This window comes from Rhyacophila brunnea, unplaced genomic scaffold (genome assembly GCF_057557595.1).
Source record: "Rhyacophila brunnea isolate RB1 unplaced genomic scaffold, BYU_Rbru_1.0 scaffold_1, whole genome shotgun sequence".
NCBI lineage: Eukaryota > Metazoa > Arthropoda > Insecta > Trichoptera > Rhyacophilidae > Rhyacophila > Rhyacophila brunnea.
In genome coordinates, this window is record NW_028232751.1 from 26,619,333 (window position 1) to 26,647,118 (window position 27,786).

The 27,786-nt window shown below is 31.5% G+C and overlaps 1 protein-coding gene across 3 annotated transcripts; it reads left to right on the forward strand.

Annotated features, from left to right (window-relative positions):
• alpha-Man-IIb (alpha-Mannosidase class II b) lies at window positions 1-25,145 on the forward strand. 3 transcript variants are annotated; one of them, XM_085942697.1, is made up of 9 exons: window positions 1-261; window positions 9,616-9,781; window positions 10,139-10,295; window positions 12,683-12,765; window positions 14,128-14,262; window positions 15,017-15,109; window positions 15,840-16,034; window positions 16,474-16,585; window positions 20,963-25,145. In XM_085942697.1, the coding sequence occupies exons 3-9, from the start codon at window positions 10,172-10,174 to the stop codon at window positions 23,857-23,859; spliced, it is 3,639 nt and encodes a 1,212-aa protein (XP_085798823.1). In that variant the 5' UTR covers window positions 1-261; window positions 9,616-9,781; window positions 10,139-10,171; the 3' UTR covers window positions 23,860-25,145. The 3 variants fall into 3 exon arrangements, with proteins under 3 accessions (XP_085798823.1, XP_085798814.1, XP_085798834.1); XM_085942708.1 differs by lacking the exon at window positions 1-261 and adding an exon at window positions 4,903-5,077; XM_085942688.1 differs by having other exon boundaries at window positions 9,616-10,295.
• Window positions 25,146-27,786: the final 2,641 nt, after the last annotated feature.

A 27,786-nucleotide genomic window follows, 5' to 3' on the forward strand; every position in this document is an offset into this window, starting at 1 on the left:
ACAATGGAAATGTCATCTTTATAGTGTGACATCCCTAATCCCTGCTCTGATTTTTATTCTGATTGTGATTGTATTATCTTTACTATAAATCTGAAAGGAACTAAATTATAAAAAAGATTGGGCCTAAATTTTACTATTGATGAAGTGTTTTTTTTTATTATGTAGACGTACACACTGAAATTTATTTAGAATGGCTTATATAAATGTTATAAAATAGAGTGTCATTTTGAAACTGTTTTGAGTATGAGAACTCCGCAAAATGTAAGTTAAATGTTTTAGATTTGTATTGAATTGTTTTCTATGTTATTATCGACAGATTGCATTATAAATTAAGGTCTTTTAGTGTTATACTATCGAATAGCAAGGAAAGAGGGTAATATTTAGTAATAAACTCCATAAAGAATATTTTAATCCGTCATCTGTCATGTTCTGTCATGATATTATTGACAAGTTGTAATCAGGTATTTGTATCACACCTGATTGATTGTAATTATTATTACAATAACGAATCAGATTTGCACCTCTAATCATAATAGTCAATTTATTATCGTAGAATCGCAATTGTTTATGTTGTATCGTAGGTCCACTAAACTTGATATGGATGAATGTCAGAAAATCTTTTTTACAATTTGCACAGTCCTGTGACGAAAGCGACGATCAGAGTTTCGTTAAGTCGCTATTAATTAAATCAATAATAGATGCTCCTATAAAAATCTGCAGTCATTTAAGACCATACATCAGTGAAACAGCAAATAATTTTCAATAATAGGTGGGACGTAATTTCGCACTCGTTGCCAATCGGAGAGCGATAGTCGAGCTGTGAGCACGTCAATTTGTTTTGTGATGGCGTCGGAGGAATTTATTCTTAAATCATGTTGACTAGATGACTAAAAAACGTTACGCATTTACTCGAAAAAAAAAACATGTCAATGAATATATTATTATTATTACTAATATAACAATAAACATAACATTAAATGGATGCATGTTGAATTTTTATGAAAAATTATGTTTTGTTCGTCACGCGTCGTTTGCACAATCTGCGCGTCACGTAGTCACAATCTTTTTAGACCATGCCTCAGCTGAAGTATAGCCTTAAATAAATGACGCGAATATGTAACTGTGGTTGGAAATCTAGTAGTCAGTTATTGGATTGATCGTAAATATATTCGTATCATATCTATTAATAATGATTATATGGAAAATGGATCTTTGCAAATTATTTTTTTTAATTCCAGAAACGTAAGTAAGAAGTACTTTACTCATATATATTTTTTTTTTGTTTGATTGTAAATATATAAGTACTGAGGTAGCATCACACACCATGCTACCGAAACACCCTAAATATTACGTACACACATCACTAATTTTACATTTTAATGGTGATTTATGATACACCGGGCCATTTACATTCCGGGCGGTACCCCTGAGTACCACTGAGTCTTGCCCAGGCTTTATGCACACTATACCGATTATAGTACACTGAACTTATACCAAAGCGTATACTGAAACAATTATTCATTCATGGCCGTCAAGAGTACTACTTACCTCCTGTGTTTATGTTTGCTTTATATATTGTTTACAGTAAAAAATGTTGAAAGTTTTTCACAAATTGGAGTTCCCAACTATTGCAATATTCATTGACGAAGATGAGTTGATTGCATTTGCAATTTTACAAAGAATTAATAGACGATGAAATTAAAGTGTTTGGATATTTTAGAATGTCTAAAGAATGTTATAATTAAAAAATAACATAAGTACCAAACAGAATACAATATTTCACCTATTTCAGTTTACAAAAAACAAGTCAAAATTTTTACACAGTTGGGAGTAAAACTATGAATTTTATAAATGTTATTTCAATATGAAATGTAAAAAAATTAGAAATCACGACAAAAGAATCTGACATATTTGAAATCGATAACTATATGATTTTTGTGTTTTTGATATGTACTTTTTTTAATTAATTAATTTAATTTGATTTTTACATACCTATGGACATTTTAAATTCTTCTAGATGAAATTTTTTTTTTATTTAAATTTACATGAATTACAAACCTAGCATAGTTTGTTATTTACTTTTTCCTTCACCACCAGCCATATTTACACACCTGTTATGCCATGGTGTAATAAACGCTGGGTAACCTTAAAAGTTTTGCCAAGAGTGTCTCAGGAACAATTTCCTGATTGGCTGCACTACAGCGTGCGGTATGCCTATTCTGATTAAATGTGTTATAGTGACGTCTTGGTGACACCAAAAATTCAAAATTTAAATCTATTCAAATCAATCACGTGGAAAAATTGCAACTAATCAAATAATTTTTTGTAATCTAAATATTAGACATTTAAAATTATTCACGATTCAGAATATGCATCGCAACATTGCCTTAATTTCCTTAATTTCTTGGCAATATGGGACCATACATATGTGCGCTGTTTTATAAGTGATGATTTTAGTACTACTTTACTCACAAAACAATCTTGTATGTAATGCCACATTAAAAATAGTGAAAAGCTGATTGGTCATTTTGATTGTTTATTTCGGCTTTTATTACAAACTCGATTTTGTATTGGTTAAAGTTTGTTTTGTTATAAAATGAATTTACTATCATATTATGCATACTTGCTAGCTCTATCCAATGGCAATTCTAACTCATTCTTGACCAAACTTGGAAACTGCCACTTTCGTTTCTATAGCCCTCATGTTATCTCATATAATTGTTAAATTATTATTAAAAAATATATTACTATTGACATGTTTATTGTCTCCCATAAATTTGTGTTACACACTGCATGATACAAAATTTAAACCTCTCTTAAAATAAAAAGGATCATTAGTGTTGACAGATTAACTTTTCATTATTTAATTTGAAGGTGTTACTGGCAATTGGCATTCTCAACTCTTTGTTCTTTGAATAGCTGTAGCTTGCTTTGGTCACTTAAATCGTTATTACTTTTACTAGCATAAGAGGAGTTTGTGTTGATTATCTTGGAAGGTGATATGGTTCTGAGTACGGGGTGGCGATACACAGCAATGCATAGGTCAATTATTACAGTGTGACACAAACTGATAAAATAAATATATTAAATTTAGTAAGTAGGTTTTATCAAAATTTGTTTTATATTGGAGGGGATAACAAGGTTAAATGTCATTGATTTTATCTACATATTATGTAAGTACGAGTGCAGGCTGAAAAATTTATAGAGTATGACTGGAAACATTTTTATTTTTTAATATTATCATTGCCCACAGTGTGTGGATCTTGGCCACCTCCAGGATATCTATGCTTATCTATATCCTAAGCTGTATCCAGTTTTGAGGACCTAGTGTGGTGGCGTCTCATAACACAATCGTTATTGTCTCATCTTGGATATTCCAATTTTTCTTTTTTCCTCTGGGTTTGTTATCAATAGAATTCCATGCTTGCATTATGATCTGTATATCATAACCATTTCACATTAACAACTTGCATTATTTTATACTCCACAAACAAGTGATGAAGCTCTGAGTTGTACCGCATTCACCAAATACCATTTTTTCTATGGCATCTAAAATTCTTCTTTGTTTATGTTGTTTTTTCAATATAATCTTGAATTTGAATGCAGTGCTTGAAAGATGATATCATAGAGATATAGAAGTCTGTTAATGCCATGTCAGGTAAATAAGGTGGATGGGTCATCAATTGGAAACTAGTGGAGTCATTGCAACTGCCGCTATATGATAGTGTGTCCCGATGAAAGGGGATGGCTTGTCATCATTACTAGCATCTTCGTTTTATTTTTTCATTTGAGTCCTAAGACTAGCATAATCATCATGATGATACCATTACAATCCCAGAAAACTGATGCTATCACCTTTGCCAGGTGACAAACCCGACTTGGTCTTTCAATTGGTGTTTATACTATGGTTATTGGTGGTGGTTCCGGGTCTCATCCATAGCTCTGGTGCAAACACATTTTATTTATATCGTAAGATACTTCGGCACACGGCCAGAAAGTTTCAACAACTGCACGACTTTTTAAGATGAATTTCACTCATTTACTTGAAATCTTTAGGATCTCCTTAACAGTAATGCAAACAGTTTTTGACCAATACTTGGTATCTCGATATGATAGATATTTTTGATGCTTTTTTTCTTTCAGAATAATGGTCTCGTAGATAATGTATATTTGATAGCGGTACTTGCAAAAATTAACAATTTTTCACATATTTTGGTATCAATACATTTTTTGCTAATACCAGTACAGGCGGCCGTCGACTTTCATACATTCTACTTTCATACAATTCGCTATTTAGTACATTTCTTAAAATTTAGACTTTTGTTGATAATGCAAAAGATGTGTGTTTCTATGCGCAGTCGCACCTCTCCCCTCTGCTCCCCGTCAACTTTATCAAAAACGTGAAAGGGTGGTATTGAACTATTTCTTGACAAGTTTATAAAAACAACACCTGATTGCTAATACGCCTCGTTAACTTTATTATACCCATTGATAAATAAATATTTTAGTACACATTTAGATGTCTTTTCTGTATTCCTCTACTTTCGTACATTCAACATTCGTACAGATTTTCAGGAACCAATTAAGTACGTAAATAGAAGGTCGCCTGTATTGAATGTAATACCGATATTTACTATTGATATTGTTTCTTTCGATTTAATATTCCTACATAATATCATGAGTAGACTCTGAAAATGTTTACAACATCTATTCAAAAAATTGTTGATAATTATTATCAATATTCACAAAAATATCCTAAAAACAAACAAAAATTTCAAGTCACACCAGATGTTTCAAATTATGGAATAAATTGAAACGAGATATTACTTATTTTTTTGAGTTTCTGAATTTTGCAGCCTACCATTGTAGTGTCTTTATTATTTTAATTTAAAGCAAAGCGGTGTAGTGTTCATTACTATGCATATGTACATACTACTTATTATTGTAATTTTCTGTTAAATTCATGTGTGTTAATAAAATTATTATAATTGCCGTTCAATAAAGCCATTTTACAATATCCATTAGATCAGTATTTCTTGAAACTGTAGTACCGGGGGTACGCAACAGATTTGAAGGGGTAAGCGACAGAACTTTTTTAATATGATTTATCCGCGATAAAATTATAATTTTGGTATTCGTAATGTAATTTTGATCCGTATAATATGTATCTGTGGCAAAGGGTGCCTGTTAAAGGTATGTAGATTGTGTTAACTTTAAAAAAAAATGTGCGAAATGCATAAATTGCTTGAAGCCTTTGGCTTTGTTAGATTGTGTTTGTATAGTTTGTTATTTATTAGCGGAATTGCTACATTTCGTGTAGTTGACCAAGTCAACAATCAATTTATAATTCATACCTACAAACAGATATCGTTGGCAAATTATATTTATTTGTAGAACATAAAATAATTTAGTTATTATTTAAATATGTTAATAGGCAATTAATTTTTTTTTTTTTATGAAAAATGTAGGCTTTAAATAATCGGCTAGTATGGAGTCTTCGCCACTATGTATGATATTTAATAAGTACCTACCAAGAAAAATATTTTAATTTATCTATTATTTTGTCAGAAATACTATGATATTTTTTTAAATCGGAAAATTATTTAAAAATAGATGGGTATTGCGTAATGTCATTGGCATGTCACGAAAGGGCTACTAGCATGTGTGGGTTTTAGGAAACACCGCAGATCAACAATAAATTAGTAGATAGCTGTATTATTATTATTATGCAGTCTTCATGCCAATAGATACAAACAATCTTGACATACAAAATTAAGATAAAGGGTTAAATACAGTACACTCTCAGTAATCCGCCACTCGATTATACGACAACTACTATAATCCGCCCGTTATTTTTACTAGTTGAAAGCACAAAATCAAGCTCTATAATTCGCCGGTATTCGATTGGCAAATGTAATGTACTAGGGAGGAAAGTGCTCAAGGACCGCATAACAAATATGCCGTGCTTCAATGCAACCGGGAGGACACACAAAATTAAGTTTTTGGTTATAGGGAAAGCCAGGAATCCTCGGCCATTCAAGAATATCTGCCATACTGAACAACTAGTTGTATCAAGTGATTTACTGTTTAATATTAAGTAAATGAACTTAGTTTATAAATGTGTATAATTTAGTAAATACTTATAAAATTATAAATAAAATGGTAATTTGCTTGTACAAATTTCCCAAAAAAACTATTTTTACGAAATACCTGTTTTTATTTTTACCATATTTTGTATGTATGCACTATAATCCGCTGCTTTCACTAATTGGACACTTGTCTGGTTTTTGGGGTAACGGATTACTGAGAGAGTACTGTACATACTCAAGACTTCCACTATTTTGTGTGAATTAGGCTAATCTTACTACTTGATTTCTAAAAGGTTTACGGGAAGGGTATCTATTTTCAAATACCAATAAGTCCGCATTCCAATATTTGTGGTTAACAACGTAAGTGGTTAGTTGCAACATTAGTTTCTTTTTTCAATTATATTATAATATTTATTTATTGAACAATTATGCTTATTTTTTTTGGCCGATGAAACCTTTATTGCTGTAAATAATATATGCAAAATAAAATTCATTTATTTGTATCGTTTAATTAATTGATTTTTTTTTTATGAGTTTTGTAAGTTATAGATCATTACATACTGTGTCAAAATACCCATTGAGTATGTAGGTTTTTTTAACCATAGTGTATGGACTTGTCGGTTTTTGAAAATACACACTTCATAAATCAGTTAAGTATAGGTACCGAATGGTATTGTAACTATCTAAACATAGTGCATTAATGTAACAATATCATGGCTCTAGTTTGTAATCTATTGCATGCATCTAATATAATATGCTAACTACAATTAAAAATGGCATAATCTATAGAACTGCAAATTACTGCAAAATCAAAATCATGGCCATATAACTACTGTAAAAGAATTTTTTTAATCCTATTATCTATCATCATATTATTATTTTATATCGATTGTATTGTAAAATTGCATTGAAAGCCAGGTAAAAATAATATAATCCAATTATTGTTTAGAAGCTAACACAGTCTTACTTTCCAAAATAATAAGTTGAATTAGGTACAGTGTTGGTACAGAATATAGTCTGCGTGGACAATATTTATATATTGGGATTCCAGGTTTTTTTTACTGGTTTATTTGTTCAGGAATTTTTTTAGTCCTCTAAATCGCCATTATTCTTCCTAAACACTTGCACTCTTAATATTATTGTTATATACCCATGTTATTATAATGTGAAGTGATAACTTGTTGACCACACTCAATTAATGTAAGATATGCAAGTGGTCGGCCTTGAAAATAATTACTTAAGAATCCATGTGCCATATAATGGTGGAAAGAACCATATATTATAAGTCTGAACAATTTGTAGACTTGTAGGATGAATAAATAATTTATCTATTGAATGGTAATGTATCAAGATAATAATCAAACTATTACAAAATATTGAACATACATAATTTTGAAAACACTTCTGAGAAAATATAATATAACCAGTAGAAAAAATCTTTTCGAATGAATCGAACCTGCATCTCTCGGACCACTATGCTAAAGGAGTCATACTTAATTGAGACAAATTTTAACTAATGACTTTTAATACTCACTGAAGTGCTTTCCAAATTGAGCTAGTATGTATGTTCAATAATTAGCATGTTACATTCTTAAATCTTGTGAATTATTCATTGAATAAAAAAAATAGTTAATTAAATATTACAAAATATGTCAGTTCTCAAAATATAAGTTAACCGAATATATTTTACTATATAATGTTGATTACAATTAAATTAAATCTGTAGTGCATCACATGTTGACAAAAGAATAATTTTAGCTAGTGCTATAACCAGACATCCATCTAGTCTGCTCCAAATCGTGTTCAAAGTATGTCGTTATCAGCGTTTCCAGACATCCCACTTTTTAAGCAAAACAAATTGTTCCGAGCTAAATTCAATATTATTCAACAAATACAAATAAGACGTTTAGGTTAAGACAAACGAGCTTTTTATATTTCAAATCTTATTTTAAGCATACCGTCTAATTGATATATATCGAACAGGTATTTTCTCAAATGAATTTAAAATGGTCAGATTTAGTTGATAAAATTGGAATTACTTGTTCAATTCAACATAATATACTTTTGTACTGAAGTTTACCAATACATTAAAGCAGCAGAAAAAAAACTCTTCAGGAAGTAAAATTTTAGTTAGGAAGTACAAATAGGCGAATGTTGGGAAAAAATATTGTTATTGTGATAGGTAAAGAGTTTTGAGATGATTGATATTATAGAAATAAACATTGAACTATGCGTTTTTTAGGTTGTCCTGATTTTTGCTCTTGAGCCCCGATTTTTTTATCGCACATGGTAAAAATCCCGATTTGCTAAAATAATTATCTGGCAACGCTCAAAATGATAACATTCTAATAATACTCTTGTATGGTATTAATATATTATATGTGATTATGAAAAGTTGATTTCCACGATGAGAAAAGACAGAGCATCATAATGAAATAAACATTTTTGCTACAAAGTGGACAGATTATCAAGCTTAGCTCCCAAAGATACACTGACTTCATAATTTTAGACCTTTTTATGGCACGTGGGTCCTTAAGGAAATAACAAAATCGCATATAAATTTAATTGCAAATTAATAATCACGATCTGTAAGTAAAATCAAGAAATGAATACACAAGATGGTACCAAACACACTTGACATTTAGTAAAGTATTACATACTTTTTTTACATTAACATGACATACCTACGTAAGTAGGTAAGTGTTCAGTTGATTTAAATTCACACATCCTACATAAATTAAATGCATCGTTTTAAAATACTTAGTCTGTATATCAGTAGGCTAATATTATTTTTGTTATGTTATATGAAATAAAAGAGTAATCTATTGAATTTTTTTAGTTTATAGTTTCACTTTTCAATATCTAAAATTATCATCACCGTTAGCCGGATTCGAACCACTGCTGGATGAAGACCTCATCCAGTTCGCTCCACTCTTCTCAGTCCTATGGTCTTTGCCGCCACATACTTTCGCCGAACTCATTGACTCATCTGTGAGTTTTTTGGGCGTTCCTATCACTTTATAACTACTACTACTAATTTGTCCAGCAGTTATCCAGTTGCTAATCAACATATCCGGCCTGTTGACGTTTCACCAGTTTGGCGACTTCCGTCACATATCACATCGCGTAGCCTTGCCTACCTCCATATCCATTAAATTCTTTTTTCACAGTATGCACATCATGCATCTTTCCAAGCCATGTCGCTCTTCTCGTAATTTTTAGATTTCTTTTACATTAAAGACACATATTTCACAAATGTTAATACGTAAATGCCAATATATTTTGTGAATTACCATATTAATAATTGCATACCAACATGTATAAAAAATATTATCATAGTGATGTAATATTTATGCACGAGGTTGTTTATATAATAATTCATAAATGAAATAAACTGTCAGTACATCTCATTAAGTAGCTACAGTAATCTCCGTAAAGATTCGCCACTCCTTTGAGATAATATTATATTTCTGTTATGTTTATGTTATACTACTGTGTTTGATTTGTTTAATTTTTATCTTTGCAGGTTGGCGGATTATACACCATAAGGATGCCACCTACATGCAACTAATTGACATTTAAAAAAGGCAACTCAGAGGAGCAGAAGTTCTTATCAAATATAAATATCCACTTTGATGACCTTTGCAAAGTTTTTCTAAACAATTTGTGCCAAAGGTTATGAAGAATTCAATGTAAATGAGAGATTTTTTTATGATTCTTTAATTTATCAAAACCCATTTCCCAATCGGTGCATCTCTCATATTCAATGTTTATAATTATGTAATTACTCACATTGTGAAATAAATGTGTAATATGTGCTTCATACTGTTCTTTGGCGCAGAAACACAGTGAAGATATTGGTACTCTTTCCATCTAAAGATTTCTTACAGTATTAACTAGAAAATTAATATTTACTTTGTTGAAACCAGGGAATGAAAAGATTCTGTGATTGATGTTGTGTGATAGTATATTATTGCCAAATTAGAAAGAATTGTTAGGAATATATGGTTGTTATTTCATACTACTTGTTCAATTGTGGAACACCGAAGGAGCTAATGTGGTGACGCTAGGAAGAAGGTGCAATGGTGTGGACAATGTTACGGCCAAAATGGGCTGCCGGTGGCGGTCTAGCCGCAATGTTGCTCCTAGCTTATTACTATTCTGGTCTCGGCGCTAAACCTTCACCGCACCGCGCTCCATACAGAGGTGAGTGAAACATCAATTTGCCCCTTGAGGTAGCCTTTCAAATTTGGTAACCATGACATACGACAGTGACTATTTTATATCAGTTCGCAATATACAACCAACCAATCAGCATGTCGTCATAAGCTGGTAGTGTCTTTTATTATCATAAGCAGAAATTTATTTTAATTAATATGCAAAAAATTATACTACAAAATTTATTTGTTGTAAATATTTATTTTTTATTAACATTGCCTTAATTTTATATTAATTAGCAATACTTTCCTTGTTCCAACCATATCTTAATCTTATGTATAATTATTGTCTCAACATTATAAAATTCTAACTTATAGTAAAAAAATCAATGCGTTTTGAACAATTAACTTGGTTAATGTTTCATCTTCACTAGAAAAGTTTGATGAAACCACTTTCAACCTAAAATACATTACTGATCAGGTGATAACAATGACACTACTGCACCAAGGGAAGTATTGTCGAGTGTTTCACACGATACTTGCACAGACCCAATCCATCTGGATCTGAGTCATATTCAGAATCAGTGCTTAGAGAACTGTCTCTGTCGCGTGTTGTTATCACCTGTCGTGGTCGCTGAGTTTAAAAGGCTAGTTTAATTAACAATTAATTAATCAACAATTACAATTAAAATAATACGTACTTGGACTACTACGACGTACTATGACAATCTATCTATGTATTTTTGCTGATTGGCGATGTATACCATTTGAAAAAAACTGCACAGTATCATAGTATTGTTGATTAAAATGCAATGTTCTTTATATAAACCATAGATTAAACATAGATTTGCTACTCACATAATGTTTTGATAGAATAGTTAGTTTTTCATATTTTATTTAACCAGTACACTGTGTTGGACACGTAAACATACCTAAATGAACTGAGTCTATGTTGCGATGAGTATTTAAAAATGCCCAAAATTAATTGTAATAAAATTTTGCCGCATAAATTAATAATTTTTAAAAACTTTCACGCATCGAAAGGGTAAATCAACAATAATGAGTTATTTGGTTATACAATATAGTCTCGATTACCCAAGAAGCACAGATAATCAAATTATTATTTTGCATCTAATACGTAATATTTATTTATTTTTGGGGAACTTTTCTCAGTTTTAGAATGTTAGTGAGAAATTTTAGTCTTTTTGAAATCCTGAATATTTGGAAATTTACTGTTTTCCATTTTAATTACTTATTGATTAGTCAATAGTAAAAAATTCATTTGTGGAATTTAAGAAATAATTATTGTTTTAATGTTTCGTCAATTTTCTCTTTCATGAATTCTACAATTTTTCTCTGTGACTAAAGAATATATATCGCTATGTTTTTAGCACATTTTTGCGTTTTTCTTTAAGTGTATTCTGTGATATTTTTGTATTGCATGCGTAAATTGCAGTATGCCTTATTTGCAATATGTTCTGTCTGTGAGAAATCTATAAAAACACTTCAATACATTTTATGTTTTGTCCAAACAGCTGTATATTTATAGGCATATCCTGACGATACTATGTATCAGACAAATGATTTGCTCTAGCGTAAGTTCATGCTGTTTATAATACCAATAATGTTTTCATTACATACATTATTATTATGGTTTATTAAAGTTTTTTGACGGTCTGTCTTAATTTTTCATCCACCACAATGTGAAGACATAATATGTTGTTGCTACGTAACTAGGTACCTACTCTAGCATATGGCTGCTTAAAATTTAAATCTCATTTGATAGCTTAGTATAATGATATTGCTGAATCCATTTGCAAAATAAGTTATAGAAAACACATTAAAAATCATATAATTTTGACATGTGGATTGTCAATCAGTACAATATATTCTGGACATAATCTTTCACTTTACTAGTTTGTTACAAATATTACTCCTTTTCTAGTTTCTTGAATAATCACTTTTATCATTTATTCCCACTTTCAACCTAGTTCTTCAATTTTTCATCGACAAGGTTAATTGAGTGTATAAATTCTAGTAATTGCCTTGCGAGTATCACAAAAATACATATACATAAATTATCCCCAGTATTTTCAACTCTCATTAATTAGCAGTTGGCGACCCCCTAGAAAACAGCTTGCATCCTTCCTGGAGATACAACCTATGAGTGGGAACCCATGACCTTATCCATTTATTTCTTTATTTATTCCTATGTATTATGCACAGATGCAATTCCCCACACCTTGTTAAAGACTACTTTAAGAGCAAAGAAAATTTAAGTTTTATCTACATTACTTTGAGAACATTTTGAATTATGTGCCATTTGGTAGTTAGCATACATATTGATTATAGATGTGTAATTGCGCGTCTAATTAATAATTTGGTTATGTTTGGAAAATATTCTGATTTTTGAACAGAAACTTTGGTTATTTCCAGAATTAAGGTTCGGTCAAAATGGCGATTCGTCCGGACAACTTCTCCTGCCCAATGATCAACATGACGCCCACTATCAATCAATGGTAAAATTTCATTAAATTCTGCCAACAATTATGACCTTAATGAAGAGACATAATATTATTACTGATGAATGTAACAAATGACCTAATTAGATGACTGAATAGAATTCTATTTTTGGGAAGGTCATTGAGAGTTATAATTTTTAAAAAGACTTGATTTTTTGTCAATTATTACACTGAATTAATTTGGCATCTAACTATGTTGAGGTGTATATTTCCAAATACCGATATGTGCCCATTTCAATACATGTGGTAAAGAAAAAATTTATATCTAAAGATAAATAATTGGTTTCAACGCTAGTTTCTTTTTTTCCATCATATTGTATTGTCAAATTTAAAAAGTACGCCCATCAACCATATTGCAATTAATATAGGTAAAATGAAATCGTACATATTGGTTTTTGTTAGTATGTTTTTAATATACAGTCGAACTCGGTTATTGCGATCACGGACAGCGAGATCTCGGATGTAATGAGGAAACATTCGTTGACATTTTAGTTTATGATTTTCTACTTATCGGATATACCGAGCAAAAAAATTCTCTTAAAACTGTTAATGTGTCAATCGTTTAAAAATATTTTCGAACCTAAGCAATAAAATCCGACCGTAGACCGATGCCGCCGGGATCGGATTACGTTTATGTCGTTAGTTAAGTGTCTTAAGTACCTAATTGGTGTTTTTGCCAACAATAATGAAAAAGTATCTGGTTGAAATTTCATGTAAAACATCCAAGCTGAAGTCAGTAGGTACCTACCAGCATTCATTACAATAAATAACTTCTTTTATAGTCTATGAATGCCATGCTTGTTTCGGGGAAAAATTCTAATTGTGTATTTTTGTTTGAATTGCGACTTTTTGTGTTATGTGACCGCTCATTTAAAAATACCTAATATAACGAGTAATGTTTATAACAAGCAAATTCAGTCGGTCCCATCTTCCTCGTAATAACCGAGTTCGACTGTACTTAGGTGTCTGTTTATATAAATTATTAAGTTTTTAAAAAGAAAAGTTTGCTTTTGACAGATTTGGTACCATTACATAATATTTTGTAAAATAACATAGAATAATTATGTAGCGTACTTTTAGATGTTGACAATATGTGGACTCATCGGTTTTTTCTCATGTCAGACAATTCAGTAATCCCAGTAATTCAGCATCACAAGATACTGGATTCAAATGTCAATATGATCAATTATAATGTTTTTTCTTTGTTTATGATTCATTTTTATAATGTCTATCAAAAATATGGGTTACAAAAAATATTTTTGAAAGAAGAAGCTTCATAAATGAAAATGAAGCATATTATTTAGCTGCATTTTGATTATTCCCCATTTATATAACAATTTTTTAACTCTCATTTTCAAGGGAAATTCTGGACATCTGGGGAACACTTGGAACTACTCACACGAACTTCTCGGTGCTGAAAAGATGTGCACCGTGATGCAACCACAAGTTACAGATATTGATACACTGAAAGAATTCCCTAATTTTGAATTTCAGGTGAGATTCCTTTCCAATAATTACTGTTTATGACTGCACTACGCAATTTACTTAAGGTCAAGACATTATAGGCATAATTACCTTATACCTTGAACCATTGAATGAAATGACCCCACCAAACCACACCTTGTCTTAATTGGTCGTGTCACGGGACCCTACACTTGATCTGAAGCATCATTTTTTTATGACTGGGAATCTCTCAGACTGAGGTCGCCATGCACACAAATGTGCTTTGACTGAATTTACATGATTTTAAGTTTAAGAAGCAGTACAATCCAATAAGCGGGTCACGAACCCCACAAGGAACACAAAAATAATGTAAGTGAGTTACCTTCTGGGTGTGGCTGTTAGAAGGTACTGTTCTCGAGTGTGGAGAAATGCATGTTAAAGAATATGTTATTTTCAATATTTATGTCTGTATCATAATTCATAATATGCATTAAAGTTCGTCACGTAAACAAAACATCTATTCAATATTGGTGATGTTTGATGACAGAGATTTTGTATTTCTTGCATTTAATGGCCTAACCGTCATTAAGTTGTAAATCAAAACTGCATTCAAAGTTTATGGGAACTGTCTTTCGCATGTCCATATTATTAATCAATCTATTCTGTGGGGATTACAATGGACTGGGTTTTAAGTTATGAAAAAACATACAAATAAAACTACAATTTGCATATTTACAGAAATACTCTATTTTCTCTTTTATATAATCAATAGATATTAATTAAATCATTATGTACATTGTTTTAGCCCCAATGGATGCGAAGCAAAGAATATTGGAACAAGTCATTTGAAGATAGGTATGAACAACAGAAAAAGGATCCAAACCGACCTCCACTCAAGGTAACCATATTATCAATCATAATATATGATACATATTATAACATAATATTATGTTTATTTCATACTATGGCCATTCATTCGCTCAATTCCTTATTCAAATGAAGGAGATTGCTTTGCACTCGTATTTAGGCAAGGTGAAGATAGAAAAATGCACAGAAACAAAACCATTGGCAAAAACATAAATGTATGCAACTGAAGCAAGAAAGGACCTCCGGTTTATTGATAAAAAAAATACCCGTAGAAAGATACTACCCTGTCAATTTTATGTAGGCAATGAAAACCAATATATTGACATATATTTTTAAGATGAATAATTACATAAAATACTGAGAAATGCGTACGTAGGTTGTGTAAATAAAGCAACAGACTTTAAACCGGAATGCGAGCTGCCATTGAAAATAATGAAGTTGTTTCCAACACAACCACACTTTCAATATTTGATACGGAATGTGTATAAAACTCCTCGTATCCAGAGACCAAATTCTTTGTAAAAACCCAAAATCACATGTCAGAATCAATTCTGACTACAAATAATGTATCGCCTCTACCCATGATTCAACAGATTGATGGATGTTAAAGTAAAGTACTGATTGGTTAATTTATAATGTGGCTAATATTCCAGTATCAAATAATATATCTTATACTTGTTTGTATGAGTCGCCAATCATTTGAGGTGTATTTATTTTGAAGTAATGTTTATTTATGTCTAATGAAATTTATTTATTTAAAGGTAATAATTGTGCCTCACTCTCATAATGATCCCGGTTGGCTGATGACATTTGAGCACTACTTTCAACTGGAGACAAAGAAAATTCTGAACCAAATCGTGGCAAAATTGCAGCAGTATCCAAAGATGACATTCATTTGGAGTGAAATATCATTTTTAACAGCATGGTGGGACTCTGCACATCCAACTAAACAAAAGGTGAGTCACTATACAAATTGTGATCAGTTCAATAAATATGATGTGTATCACCAAATACCAAAAAGTCAACAATTTAACATTTGTGTTAATGAGAGATTTTTCATCAATCAAGGAAAATATTAAAAAGAAAAAATGGAGGTTACTGACTTTGAAATTAATCGCATTAATTATTCTTCTAATAACTTCTTGGCTGATGTCATTTTAATGAGTGATGTTTGATCCCACATACATATATAAATTTGTTGATATTCTGATTTAACAATAATTAAAATAACTACTTTTATTTAATAAAAAAAAAAAAAAAAGTACTGTCTTGTTTGAATTTGATGCCATGACACTTAATATCCCTATTACATATATGTACATTAATTATAACGTCAACATTCTTAAGAATGTAATGAAATTTTTTAAACAATAGAGCTTGAACAATCCTTTGCAGGCACTGAAAAATCTAATTCGGTCGGGACGTCTAGAGATTACATCAGGAGGATGGGTTATGCCGGATGAAGCAACCACACACATCTATGCTCTTTTGGATCAATTTATCGAAGGTAATGCTTTTTATATTATCCATGCAATATCTCTTTAAAGTTGTCAAAATACTATTAAGGGGAAATAACAATCAGATCACCCGCCATAAAAATTATATGCATGTATGGTAATAGGATCGATCTTCCTTATTTATCTACCTAATTGAAGATAATTTACATTATGTAAAAAAGTAAATTACCATATTCGGTCCTAAGCGGAGCATATGGGCCTCCAAAGAATGAATGTATATTATGTAACTGACATTTCTTCGATGGAAGTTTTTTTAGTTAAAAGCTTATAGCACCTGTACGCATGCATGGATTTACTGACACCAATAATGTGTAAATTAAACTAACACAATATTAATTATTTACATGCAAAAATGTCTCACCAACCTCAATTTTCAATTGTAAGCAAGACGCATTGTTGTATGGTGCTATTTGGCAGGTTGTGTAAATTGGTAAACGTCGAAATATTCTGCAGTTTGGCAGTTTGTATTTTTTCCGGCAATTTCGTCTTTCATCGTTTTATTGCGCATACGTCATGCAAGTTCCAACTATCGTGTGAAAATTCAAAAACATTTTTTGATTCATGTCGTGCAGTCATCATGCACGATAATATATTGTACTTTTGCATTTTATCATTATGGTTGCAATAATATGTACTATCGGCAATAAATCCGTGTACTGTAAACGGGCTATTAATTATTAAAATTCTCTTGTCTAGCTGGACTAGTCATTATACAGCACAGTATTTAAATTGAATTTACAATTATAAATTAGTTATAGGATATATTTTGTCTAATTCAATTAAGTATGTACTTATGTTTATTCTTTAACCTTTCTAACGCGGCAACTGACTTTAGTCAGCCTATACGCGCAAGTCATCCGCGCGTCAGCTGACTAAAGTCATTTCGATTTTCGTTTGCCTAGTACTGCTTTCGGCCAGGCGCGAAAAAATCTAATATTGATTTAATTTATTCAGAAATCATCCTTCTCTTGACATCTGTCAATGAATAGCCTAAACTTTTGTTCTATCTAATTTAAATAAATATTTTTCGGGAGCGTGTCTTGGATAAAAAAATATCAGTCATCGGGCCAATTCAAACTTGCCGGGTATATTAGTGTCTTATCGCTTCTTAGTGCATGTGCGCCGAAGATATTTGACTGACGCGTTTGTAGCGATACGAATTCGCGATATAATATGTTATATTGTTTTTTAGTGATTGAAAAACTATTTGGTGCATAAACTGTTATATAGAATATGAGAAAGTTACATTGATCAAAGTGAATTTACAAAACATTTTACAAAAGGAATGCTTTTTGAGATTGCATTCATTCGTCTACCTGCTAGTATATTATCCGCGAGTTAATAGTTTCGGAAAATAATTTGAACAAGGTGTAATTTAAATATAAGAGTCCGCGATTCAATATTTCTCTTTGTTTATTGTTGATTAACATTTTTAAATACTATTTTCTGATTATACTAATAGGTAAAACGGACAAAAGTTGTTTATTTACCTTAGTTATCAGTCATTTATAAAGAAAAGATATGTTAAGTAAATAAACATTTTCACACAATTGAAAATTTCTGTATCGGAAAAATTAAAAACATTTTGTGATAGCATATTGTGTGTGGTCGATATTTTGTCATTATTTTAAAATGGATATCCCTGGTAATTTGAGCGATGAAATGGGAGAAGCAATTCATGATCCTGATTCAGATTATGAATTGAGTGAAAATGAGTACTACGATGATTCAGATACTTCCAGTGCCCCATCAGAAAGTGCTGCTGCCGCCGCCTCTAATTTAAATGTAAATCGTAATGTTGACGATCTGTCTTCGTGGACTACTGGACCTTTCATACCAGTTGTTCACGAATTTGATGATTTCTTTTCTGGAGTCAGCCCGCACACAAATTTATCAGATAGCTCTAAAGAAATAGAATTTTTTGAGCATTTTTTGAATTCAAATATAATGGACAGAATCGTAATCGAAACAAATAACTATTATACAGAAGACATTAGAAGACAAGAACCATCGCCGAAATCACGAATGCATAAGTGGGTCAACACAGACGTCCCAGAAATGTACATTTTTTTTGCTGTAAGTATGTTGATGACTAGAAATCGTCACATCACAATAGAGGAACATTGGTCAACCGATCCACTCTTATCCAGCCAAATGTTCGGGAAAGTAATGCCAAGAGACAGATATACTTTGCTTTTGAGGATGTTGCACTTTTCGGATCCCAATACTCAAATTCCTGGAGATAAATTACATAAAATTAAAATTCTGATCGACCATTGCCGAGAAATATTCAAAAAAACAATGATGCCGCACGAGAACTTATGTATCGACGAAAGCATAATTGTTTTCAAAGGTAGATTGCTGTTTAAACAGTACATTCCTTCAAAACGCCACCGTTTCGGCATAAAAATGTTCGTTCTTTGCGATGTGATGACTGGTTATATATTAGATTTCATAATATATTGCGGGGAAGGAACAGATATTGTCGATGAGCAGGGACTTGGCATTTCGGGAGCTGTGGTAACGACATTAATGAACGAATATTTCGGTAAAGGTCATACTATGTGGACTGACAACTGGTATTCAAGCCCAGACTTATTTAAACATCTTCACGAAAAAAAAACAAATGCTTGCGGAACAGTCCGAAAAAATCGAAGAAATATGCCAACATTTAGGAAGCTCAAGAAAGGAGAAGTGGAGTCAAAAAATAGTAGCTCGCTATTGGCTATAAAATGGCACGACCGGCGCGAAGTCCATATGTTGACTACATTGCACAATGATTCATTTACACCCACAGGAAAATTCAATAGGCAGACCGGAGAGCCTATACTGAAACCTACATGTGTTATCCAATATAATAAATGTATGGGATCTGTAGATAAAGCTGATATGATGTTAAGTACACTAAGTTGTATGCGAAAATCAATAAAATGGTACAAAAAGGTGGCTTTCCATATCATAGATCTGTTTTTATTAAATTCATATATTCTGTTTAGTACTATCACAGGCAAAAAAACAGGTCTAGCTAATTTTCAGTTAAAAGTAATCAGGCAAATATTTGAAAAATATCAAGTTCCAGCCACATCCCGCGCACAGCAACCCGTCGACCATCCACTGCGCTTATCAGCTAGAGCGATGGCAAAGCATATGCCGGACATAATTCCTCCCGCAAATAAACGGATAAATCCTTGCAGAGTTTGTCATCTTTGTGCGAATACAAAAAAAAAGCCGAAAACCAAAAAATATTCCAGATACATGTGTTCCGAGTGTAACGTGCCATTATGCGTGTATCCGTGCTTTAGAGAATACCATGAAAAGGTGAACTATTAAAATATTTAAGTGTTTCAAAAATACTAAAATGACCTACCTACATATCAGACGATGTTGAAATTTATAAATTAATAACATTTGAAACTATGTGGATTATGTGTTCTGTTTAGTGAATAGTGTATTGTCATGTTATCAAAATAAACCATTAATATTATCAAGTGGGGTGTAAAAAAGGATTTCTCATAATTTATTAAGTGGTCTGGGATTACGGTTGCATTAACTCTGAAGTTTTGAACATAATTCTGTCATCGACGCACTTGTCCGGAGCCGACACGTCAACAAAATGGCGACTGAAACGTAAGTCACACGCTTTTTGTATAACGCGGCTTGTTCGTCATTCTTTATCATAATCAGGTCACAAATGTTTATTTTTAAGATCGTTAAAAATATTGCGACTATTCATAATCACCGTTGAACACTTAAAATATTTTTGATGACTGTATTTGTACATGTTTGACTGACATTTATTGTGATTTATCACAACTTGAAATCATGACGCGCTCTATTGTATTAAAGCGGTATTCTTGACGCTTTGAAAGGGTTAAATATTGGTGCAAAGGGTTAAACAAATCTAAAATTAGGATGAGTTCTAATTAATATCAATTATTACTCTAAAGCTAACGTATAGCTCTAAAGATGTCATATTTTACCCAGAATATTTTCACTGAATATTAACAAATTGCCTTTGGAAATTTAGATTTCCTTTATATTTATTCATCCAACTCATTAAGACTGTATCACTGTCAAATGTGAAATCTTGATGGAACAGTACTACATAAAATAAAACAAAATACATACTTATTGTTTAATCAACATAATCTGAACAGGTGTCATCATTGAACACTGTTGTTAACAACTGTATCATCATCAGCTAGGGTCGATCCACTGTAAGATGAAGGTCTCCCTTAGCTCTTTCCAATATATAATATGTTTTATTTCATTTTGCGATATATTCCAGCAAAATTGATCCCCTTTCCCTAAATTAATTATAGTAATTATTGCAGTCATAATTAACCTTTATTCCATGCTTGTTTCAGGACACCAGTGGATAAAAAATAATATCGGAGTTACGCCAGAATCCGGTTGGTCCATCGATCCGTTCGGCCATGGAGCGACAGTTCCGTATTTATTGGCAAGGTCTGGAATTCAAGGAACCGTAGTGCAGAGGTTGCATTACGCATGGAAGCAATGGCTGGCGCAAAGGCAGTGGGGGGACTTCATGTGGATGCCGCCATGGGCCTCCAAGAGCCCAGCGTCCCTTCTCACCCACAATCAGCCTTTCGACATATATTCAATTAAGCACTCTTGCGGTCCTCATCCATATATATGCCTCAATTTTGATTTCCGTAAAATAAAAGGTGAATACACTGAATACTCCATCAAAGCCGAGTTCATTACGGATAAGAATGTAAAAGCAAAAGCGGAATTACTTCTGGAGCAATATGCACGTACGGGTTCTCTTTTACCACACAATGTTGCGTTAATCGCGCTAGGAGATGATTTTAGGTATAACCATGAAATTGAATTTGATCAGCAATATGTAAATTATAAAAAATTAGCTGACTTTATAAATTCACACAATCATATTTATAATGCTAATGTTACATTCGGTACACCTAAAGATTATTTTCAAGCAATTCGAGAACGATATGACAGATTCCCAACATTCAAAGGAGATTTCTTTGTGTATTCAGATATCTTCACAGAAGGTCGCCCCGCCTATTGGTCTGGTTATTTTACAACTAGACCATTTTTAAAAATACTTGCTCGTGAACTCGAACATAATCTAAGAAATGCTGAGATTCTATTTACAATTGCGTTAAATTCAGCTAGGCAATATGCGTTCAAAAATTTATTGAGACTGCTAGAAAAGAATTATGAGTTATTAATAAAGGCCCGAAGAAATTTAGGTCTTTTTCAACATCACGACGCTATAACTGGAACGTCCAAGGCTAATGTCATGCGAGATTACGGATTGAAAATGTTTGAAAGTTTACAAGACAGCATAAAATTACAGGAGTCCTGCCTGGAGGCAATTTATATAAATTCCACAAGCTATGCAATGAATGATCAGCTGCAAAATTTCATTTTGAACGATTTAGAAAGAGAGAATTATGATAAGTTGCCTCGGAAACTTCCCATGTTTATTGAAAAAGACAAAGAAATAATACTGTTCAATTCTCTAGCACAGAAACGCTCTGAAATAATTACAGTTCGTACTAACACCACCAATATAAAAATATTAAACCATTTAAAGGAACCTGTTGCCTTTCAAATAAATCCTGTCTGGAGCTGGAACGTATTTAATAAAATTGAAATTTCTTCTAAAGAATTTCAAATGATGTTCATTGCAGACCTTCCTCCTCTTAGCATTATAACATATTACATAATAGATTTAACGCATACAAAAAATACGTCCTCCCCTCTTGCCACTGTTTATTGTAGCAGTTGCGTACCTGATTACCTTCAAACTACTCCAAATCCCATGCGAGATGGTATAAATCCTGGAAAACTAAAGTCGTCCATATTTACTGACAATATGAATTTTGGAAAGAAGAACATATTTCATATTAAAAACACACTACCGGGAGACATACAACTGGAGAATCACAAAATTAAACTGCTGGTTGATGGGATGACTGGATTTTTGAAAACTATTACTAAGAAAAAAACTGGCAAGATAAGGCAGTGTGCTATTGAGTTTTCTGCTTACCAAAGTGCACAAGCACACTCTGGAGCTTATCTTTTTATGCCGGATATAAACACTCCTGAAAAGGATGTGCTGGCACAATACTTCAAAGGAAGTGATGCAGATGAACCCAGGACTAATATTATTTTTATTACTTCCGGTCTGGTTTTCACTGAAGTCACCACAATTTATGGACCATTCCTCGTTCATACTTTGCGTATTTATAACACTGATGTCGGAAATATGGCAGATGCCATTTATATAGAAAATGAAGTAAATTTTGAAAATCCACCGAAAAATAGAGAAACTGAACTATTTATGAGATTCCAAACTGATATACAAAATGGAGAAACTCCCGAATTCTATACTGATCAAAATGGCTTCCAGTATCAGAAAAGAGTAAAGGTGGAGAAAATAGCTATCGAAGGAAACTATTATCCCATTACAACCATGGCCTATATACAAGACAAAGATTGGAGACTCACTTACATCACTGCTCATGCCCAAGGAGCTTCGGCCTATGAACCCGGTCGATTAGAAGTCATGTTGGACAGGCGGACATTGTATGATGACTCTCGAGGTATGGGAGAAGGCTTAGTTGATAACCGTAAAACTCGTTTCCGTTCTTGGATTTTATCAGAATCAATAGCAAAAGAAAACGATAATTACAATAGAATTAAAAGGAACAGTGAGGCTGGCTACAATCCTGTGTCATTTATTGACCAGGGCAATGAGCGTTTCCGACGAGAAACCTTTAAATATTCAGAGAACATGCAAAAAGAAGAAAATCTAAGACGTTTTGTTTTTTCGGAATCTCCTGATACTTACGAGTTACCCAGCTACTTAGCAGTTCATTTGAGTCAAAAACTCAATTATCCTGTCAATATTTTTACCATTGATTACCCTGAAAAGTTGAAGAAAAATACTGAACCTATTTATTTGTTACAGTCACCTATTCCAGATGATGTTCATTTAGTCACTCTCCGTACTCTCACAGATACTCAGTTTTCACAGTTCCCCAGTAGAGACGCTCTGCTAATTTTCCATCGAATGGGTTACCGATGTACAAATACTAGTGAATCTCGAAGTAGGCTGCATTATTCGCCCCCTTTCTCTGGCCTACAAATACAATCCTACGTAGCTACTTCCTTAACTGGACTTCATTCGTATAAAAAATTAGATTCCTTGCAAGATCTTGACCTAGACCCTATGGAATTATACACTGTGAATGTTACTTTTGTGTAACATTAAACTATTTTAACGTTAAGGAATATCTGAAAGATAAAAATATTTTCTTATAAAAGAAAATGCCTCACAAGTAATATTAGAAAATAATTCTATTGTAAAAATCTCTCTTTGAATATTATTTCAAATGCTCTTAGAATTTAGGTATACATTTTTATGCATAATTTATTATAGGTAACCTGCCTATGTATAATTTATTTAGTAGATTAACAAAAAACTCAAATCACCGTGAAATTACCACCAAGGATATTTTAATGAATAACTTATCTAGGTACTTTATGCTTCAGAAATTAATCAAGAGAAGCAAAATCTTTACCCAAATATTACAATTAAATGGGTATATAGGTATCTATGTTGTTTTATGTAGAACAATATTATTTTTATTAATATTGTTTTGTTGTGAACTTTTCTACTAAATACATTCCTACCTTTATTTTTATAATGGTGAAATTGTCTTAGAATAATAATTAATTGTTATTTTGTAATAATTGGAAAAAGATCATTTTAATAGTAATTATATATACTGCAATAAGTAAATATAATATAAGCTACCGAAAAATGAAATTTCTGTATGCGAAAGGAAAATAGAGATCTGTCTAAAATCACTATTTTTCAGGAAAGCCAAAAGAAAATTGAGTTTTGGATCAGATTGTATGGAACATGTAAGTTTCGGAATTTACTATTTCATCAGTATCGATTCCACTTGTCCCTATTCTTCTTCATGCATATATACATTGATTGATTTGCCATACTCATTATTGTTGACTTTCCCTTTTCATTTCGCAAGCAGATTTATTGTGTGGATTCTTCAATTAAATATATTTTTTCATTGTACCTTTTTTGGGTTAGATGTATTTTTTTTAATGTATCATATTTTTCCGTTGATTTTTACACCATTTTTCTAACAACGTCCAAGTTTTTTTTTGTATTATAGTGATTTAGTACTAATACTAAGTAGGCTGATTTTTTTGCAATACAGTGGAACCTCTCATAACAAGCAAACCAAATTGTAAAAAATGGCTTCCTTAACGTAACATAACACATAACAAGTGACGCAGAAAGGGGGGAAGTCCCAACTTCACATCACTGACTTGTGCGCCGGGACATTCCGCGCCAATGCATCAGTCTGTGTTTAGCACTCATAGCAACTGTTGCCTCGTATATTGAGAAGCATCACCCTAATAAGGCGGTGGCTATGCACGCTACAAATTTATTCAATGATAATGCTGTCATATTTTCACAAAATTTTGAAGCATCGGCTAAAACATACGTCTCTAGACAGCTTTCTAGTGAAAAAGAATTAGTTATTTTCATAAATAATATGAATAAACATTACAAATAAAAAAATGAGTATTTTTTTTGGCATGGAACGCATTATCGTATTTTACATTAATTTATATGGGATAAATTGTTTCGCTTAACGAGTGTTTCACATTACGCGTAAGATTCTGGAATGAATTATGCTCGTTATGAAAGGTTCTACTGTACTACATTAAATCAAATTTATACAGGTCGAATTCAAGTATATATCGTAAGTTGTTTTATTATACTTTAAACCTATTTGGGGCTCTCGTCGCTTATAGTTGTATTTCTCTCTGATATGACTGTCACCTTTGTGCATTTGTAGATCAAACAACAACTTAGATAATAGTTTTAAAGTTTTATTAAATATATTAAAATCTTAAGGGGTATTTGCAGATGTATAATATAACATTTTTATTATACATCATATTATTATTATTATCATACATAGCCGTTATTTACACCCAAATTTTCTACTGAATACTCTATGACAGAAGATTTTCAAAACAAATGAATATAGTATTTACTGTCATTCCTTACGTGTGGGGTGAGCAAGCTAAATTTTATTTACTCATTTACAAATTAACTGTTAATAGTGACGTAATATGGTAACAATATTTCACTTTATGTAATATTACATTACCAAATAGCAAGTCCCATACCACATTTGGGCACATGGGGAGCAGTAGTAAGTAGCAAGTTTTTTTATTATAGATGTTTGGGATTGGTGCAATGAACATAATTCGAAACATTCTTCAAGTAAGCATCTTCATAGCTATTTACAACTTCCTACTACCTACCTACATACTAGCTGTCTTCTGTGACTAATTTGCCTCATGCCCCATGATCTACAAATGTGCATTGCAGTTCAACTACTTGTCTCTCTATTATATAATATAAACCAGTGAATATACCAGTTACATAAATTAGGTTGTGGTAAACTTACTGCATTCATTACTCATTTTTAATAGTCATACCCTTTTTTTACAATTAATACTATTAAATACGTGTGACTGTTTCACTATTGTGGCTTATTTATGCAAGATATGTATTCGGTTTTCTTTTGTATTTGACATATTTTATACATGATTACATGTTATTTTTTAAAACAGAACAATACTACAAAAAAACTAGAATTTTATCACTATGAGCTGAACAAAATATTTTCCAATGACATTTTTTTTAAATACATAAAATTATTTTACTTTTTCAAACTTTTGTACAAATACTGTTGTAATATCATTGATTAATGATATTTATATTTGTGTGATTATTTTTTTAGTAGTATCGATTTACATTCCTTATTTATTTACCTACGTTCTGCAATGAGTTTTTCGTATATTTCATACTTTCGTAGATTTACTACAAACATCAAATAGCCACTTCACTTTTGTCACTTTTTTGGATGGATGACTCTTGATTTACGGAGGCAGTGTGTTAAGAGGTGAGCGGATTAACCATGATGAATCACCATTTATACACTTTGAATTAAATTTTGTGTTTCGCATACCTGGAAATTGCTATCCTGTTGGTGCAATTACAACCTGCAAACATTTAATACACACAGTAAAATAGAATGTTTTGAATTGACTGGAAAATCATTTATCCGGGGAATAAATTTTCCCATTCACTCTACATCTTACGACTTATTTCAGTAAATCGAAAATCAACTGCAATATCTACTTACATTTTGTTTAATTTCTCTATGGTTAGCTAATTCAATCCTGCATACATATTCAGGAATTTGAGAGGCATCTTAAATAATATATCATACCCATATGTTTTAGCTAGCAAATTTCTTATTTGTATTTTTTTATTGGGAGGATTTTAAAGTCTTAGTGTGATTAATATTTAATAATTAAAACATTTAAAAATCTACTTTTCACTTACCATTTGCTTTTTGGCATATTAAAGACAATAAGTTTTGCTAACTAATCTGATGGGAGCAGTAAAAAAAATCAAATTCTAATTATATAAAAAATCCTCCACGTCTTACAAAAATCTTTTTGTACTTGAAATGTTTTCTTAATATTTAATATGGCTATGATTTAAATCTATTTTTCTCATACATGCAGGCAGCTATCTTCAGTATTCTGAATATTATAGATCTTGCCACTATTTTGTAGTACATTATGTTGATATGTTAGGTTGTGTAATACAAAATTATGTACATTTTTTTAGTTTTATCTGTTTGTATCTACCTCCAAAACCAAATGTTTTTGTTATTTTATGTTTATACTTTGATGTTGTATTTGTCAAAACAGTGTATATAATATTGTTTTTTTTTTTTAATAATGAAGATTTTTTCTAAGATCATTTTTAAAACATGTACATATTTCCTTTTTAAAAATATAAATACCAATTAGATGTGAATCTACTAATGACATTATTAATATAGGAAAATTATATGTTATACATTAGTAGACATTTAAACCTGAAATGGTTGTTATTGAAAAAGGACATAATCTCACTAATGGGTACTTTATGTAATATCAAATTCACAATTAATGTTGAAAATAGCATAGAATCATGGATGTTTAACTAAAATAACCGTACCATTTCAGTCTTTTACTACCCATAACATAATGTGATGATATGTTTTTTTTTTAAATTAAGTAACTGAAA

Bases quoted from the DNA above. Each gene is read 5' to 3' on its own strand.
- alpha-Man-IIb (XM_085942688.1), top strand. From the start codon at position 10,172: ATGGTGTGGACAATGTTACGGCCAAAATGGGCTGCCGGTGGCGGTCTA. The intron at 14,263-15,016 runs GTGAGATTCCTT...ACATTGTTTTAG, and splicing joins TCCCTAATTTTGAATTTCAG to CCCCAATGGATGCGAAGCAA. The intron at 15,110-15,839 runs GTAACCATATTA...ATTTATTTAAAG, and splicing joins CAAACCGACCTCCACTCAAG to GTAATAATTGTGCCTCACTC.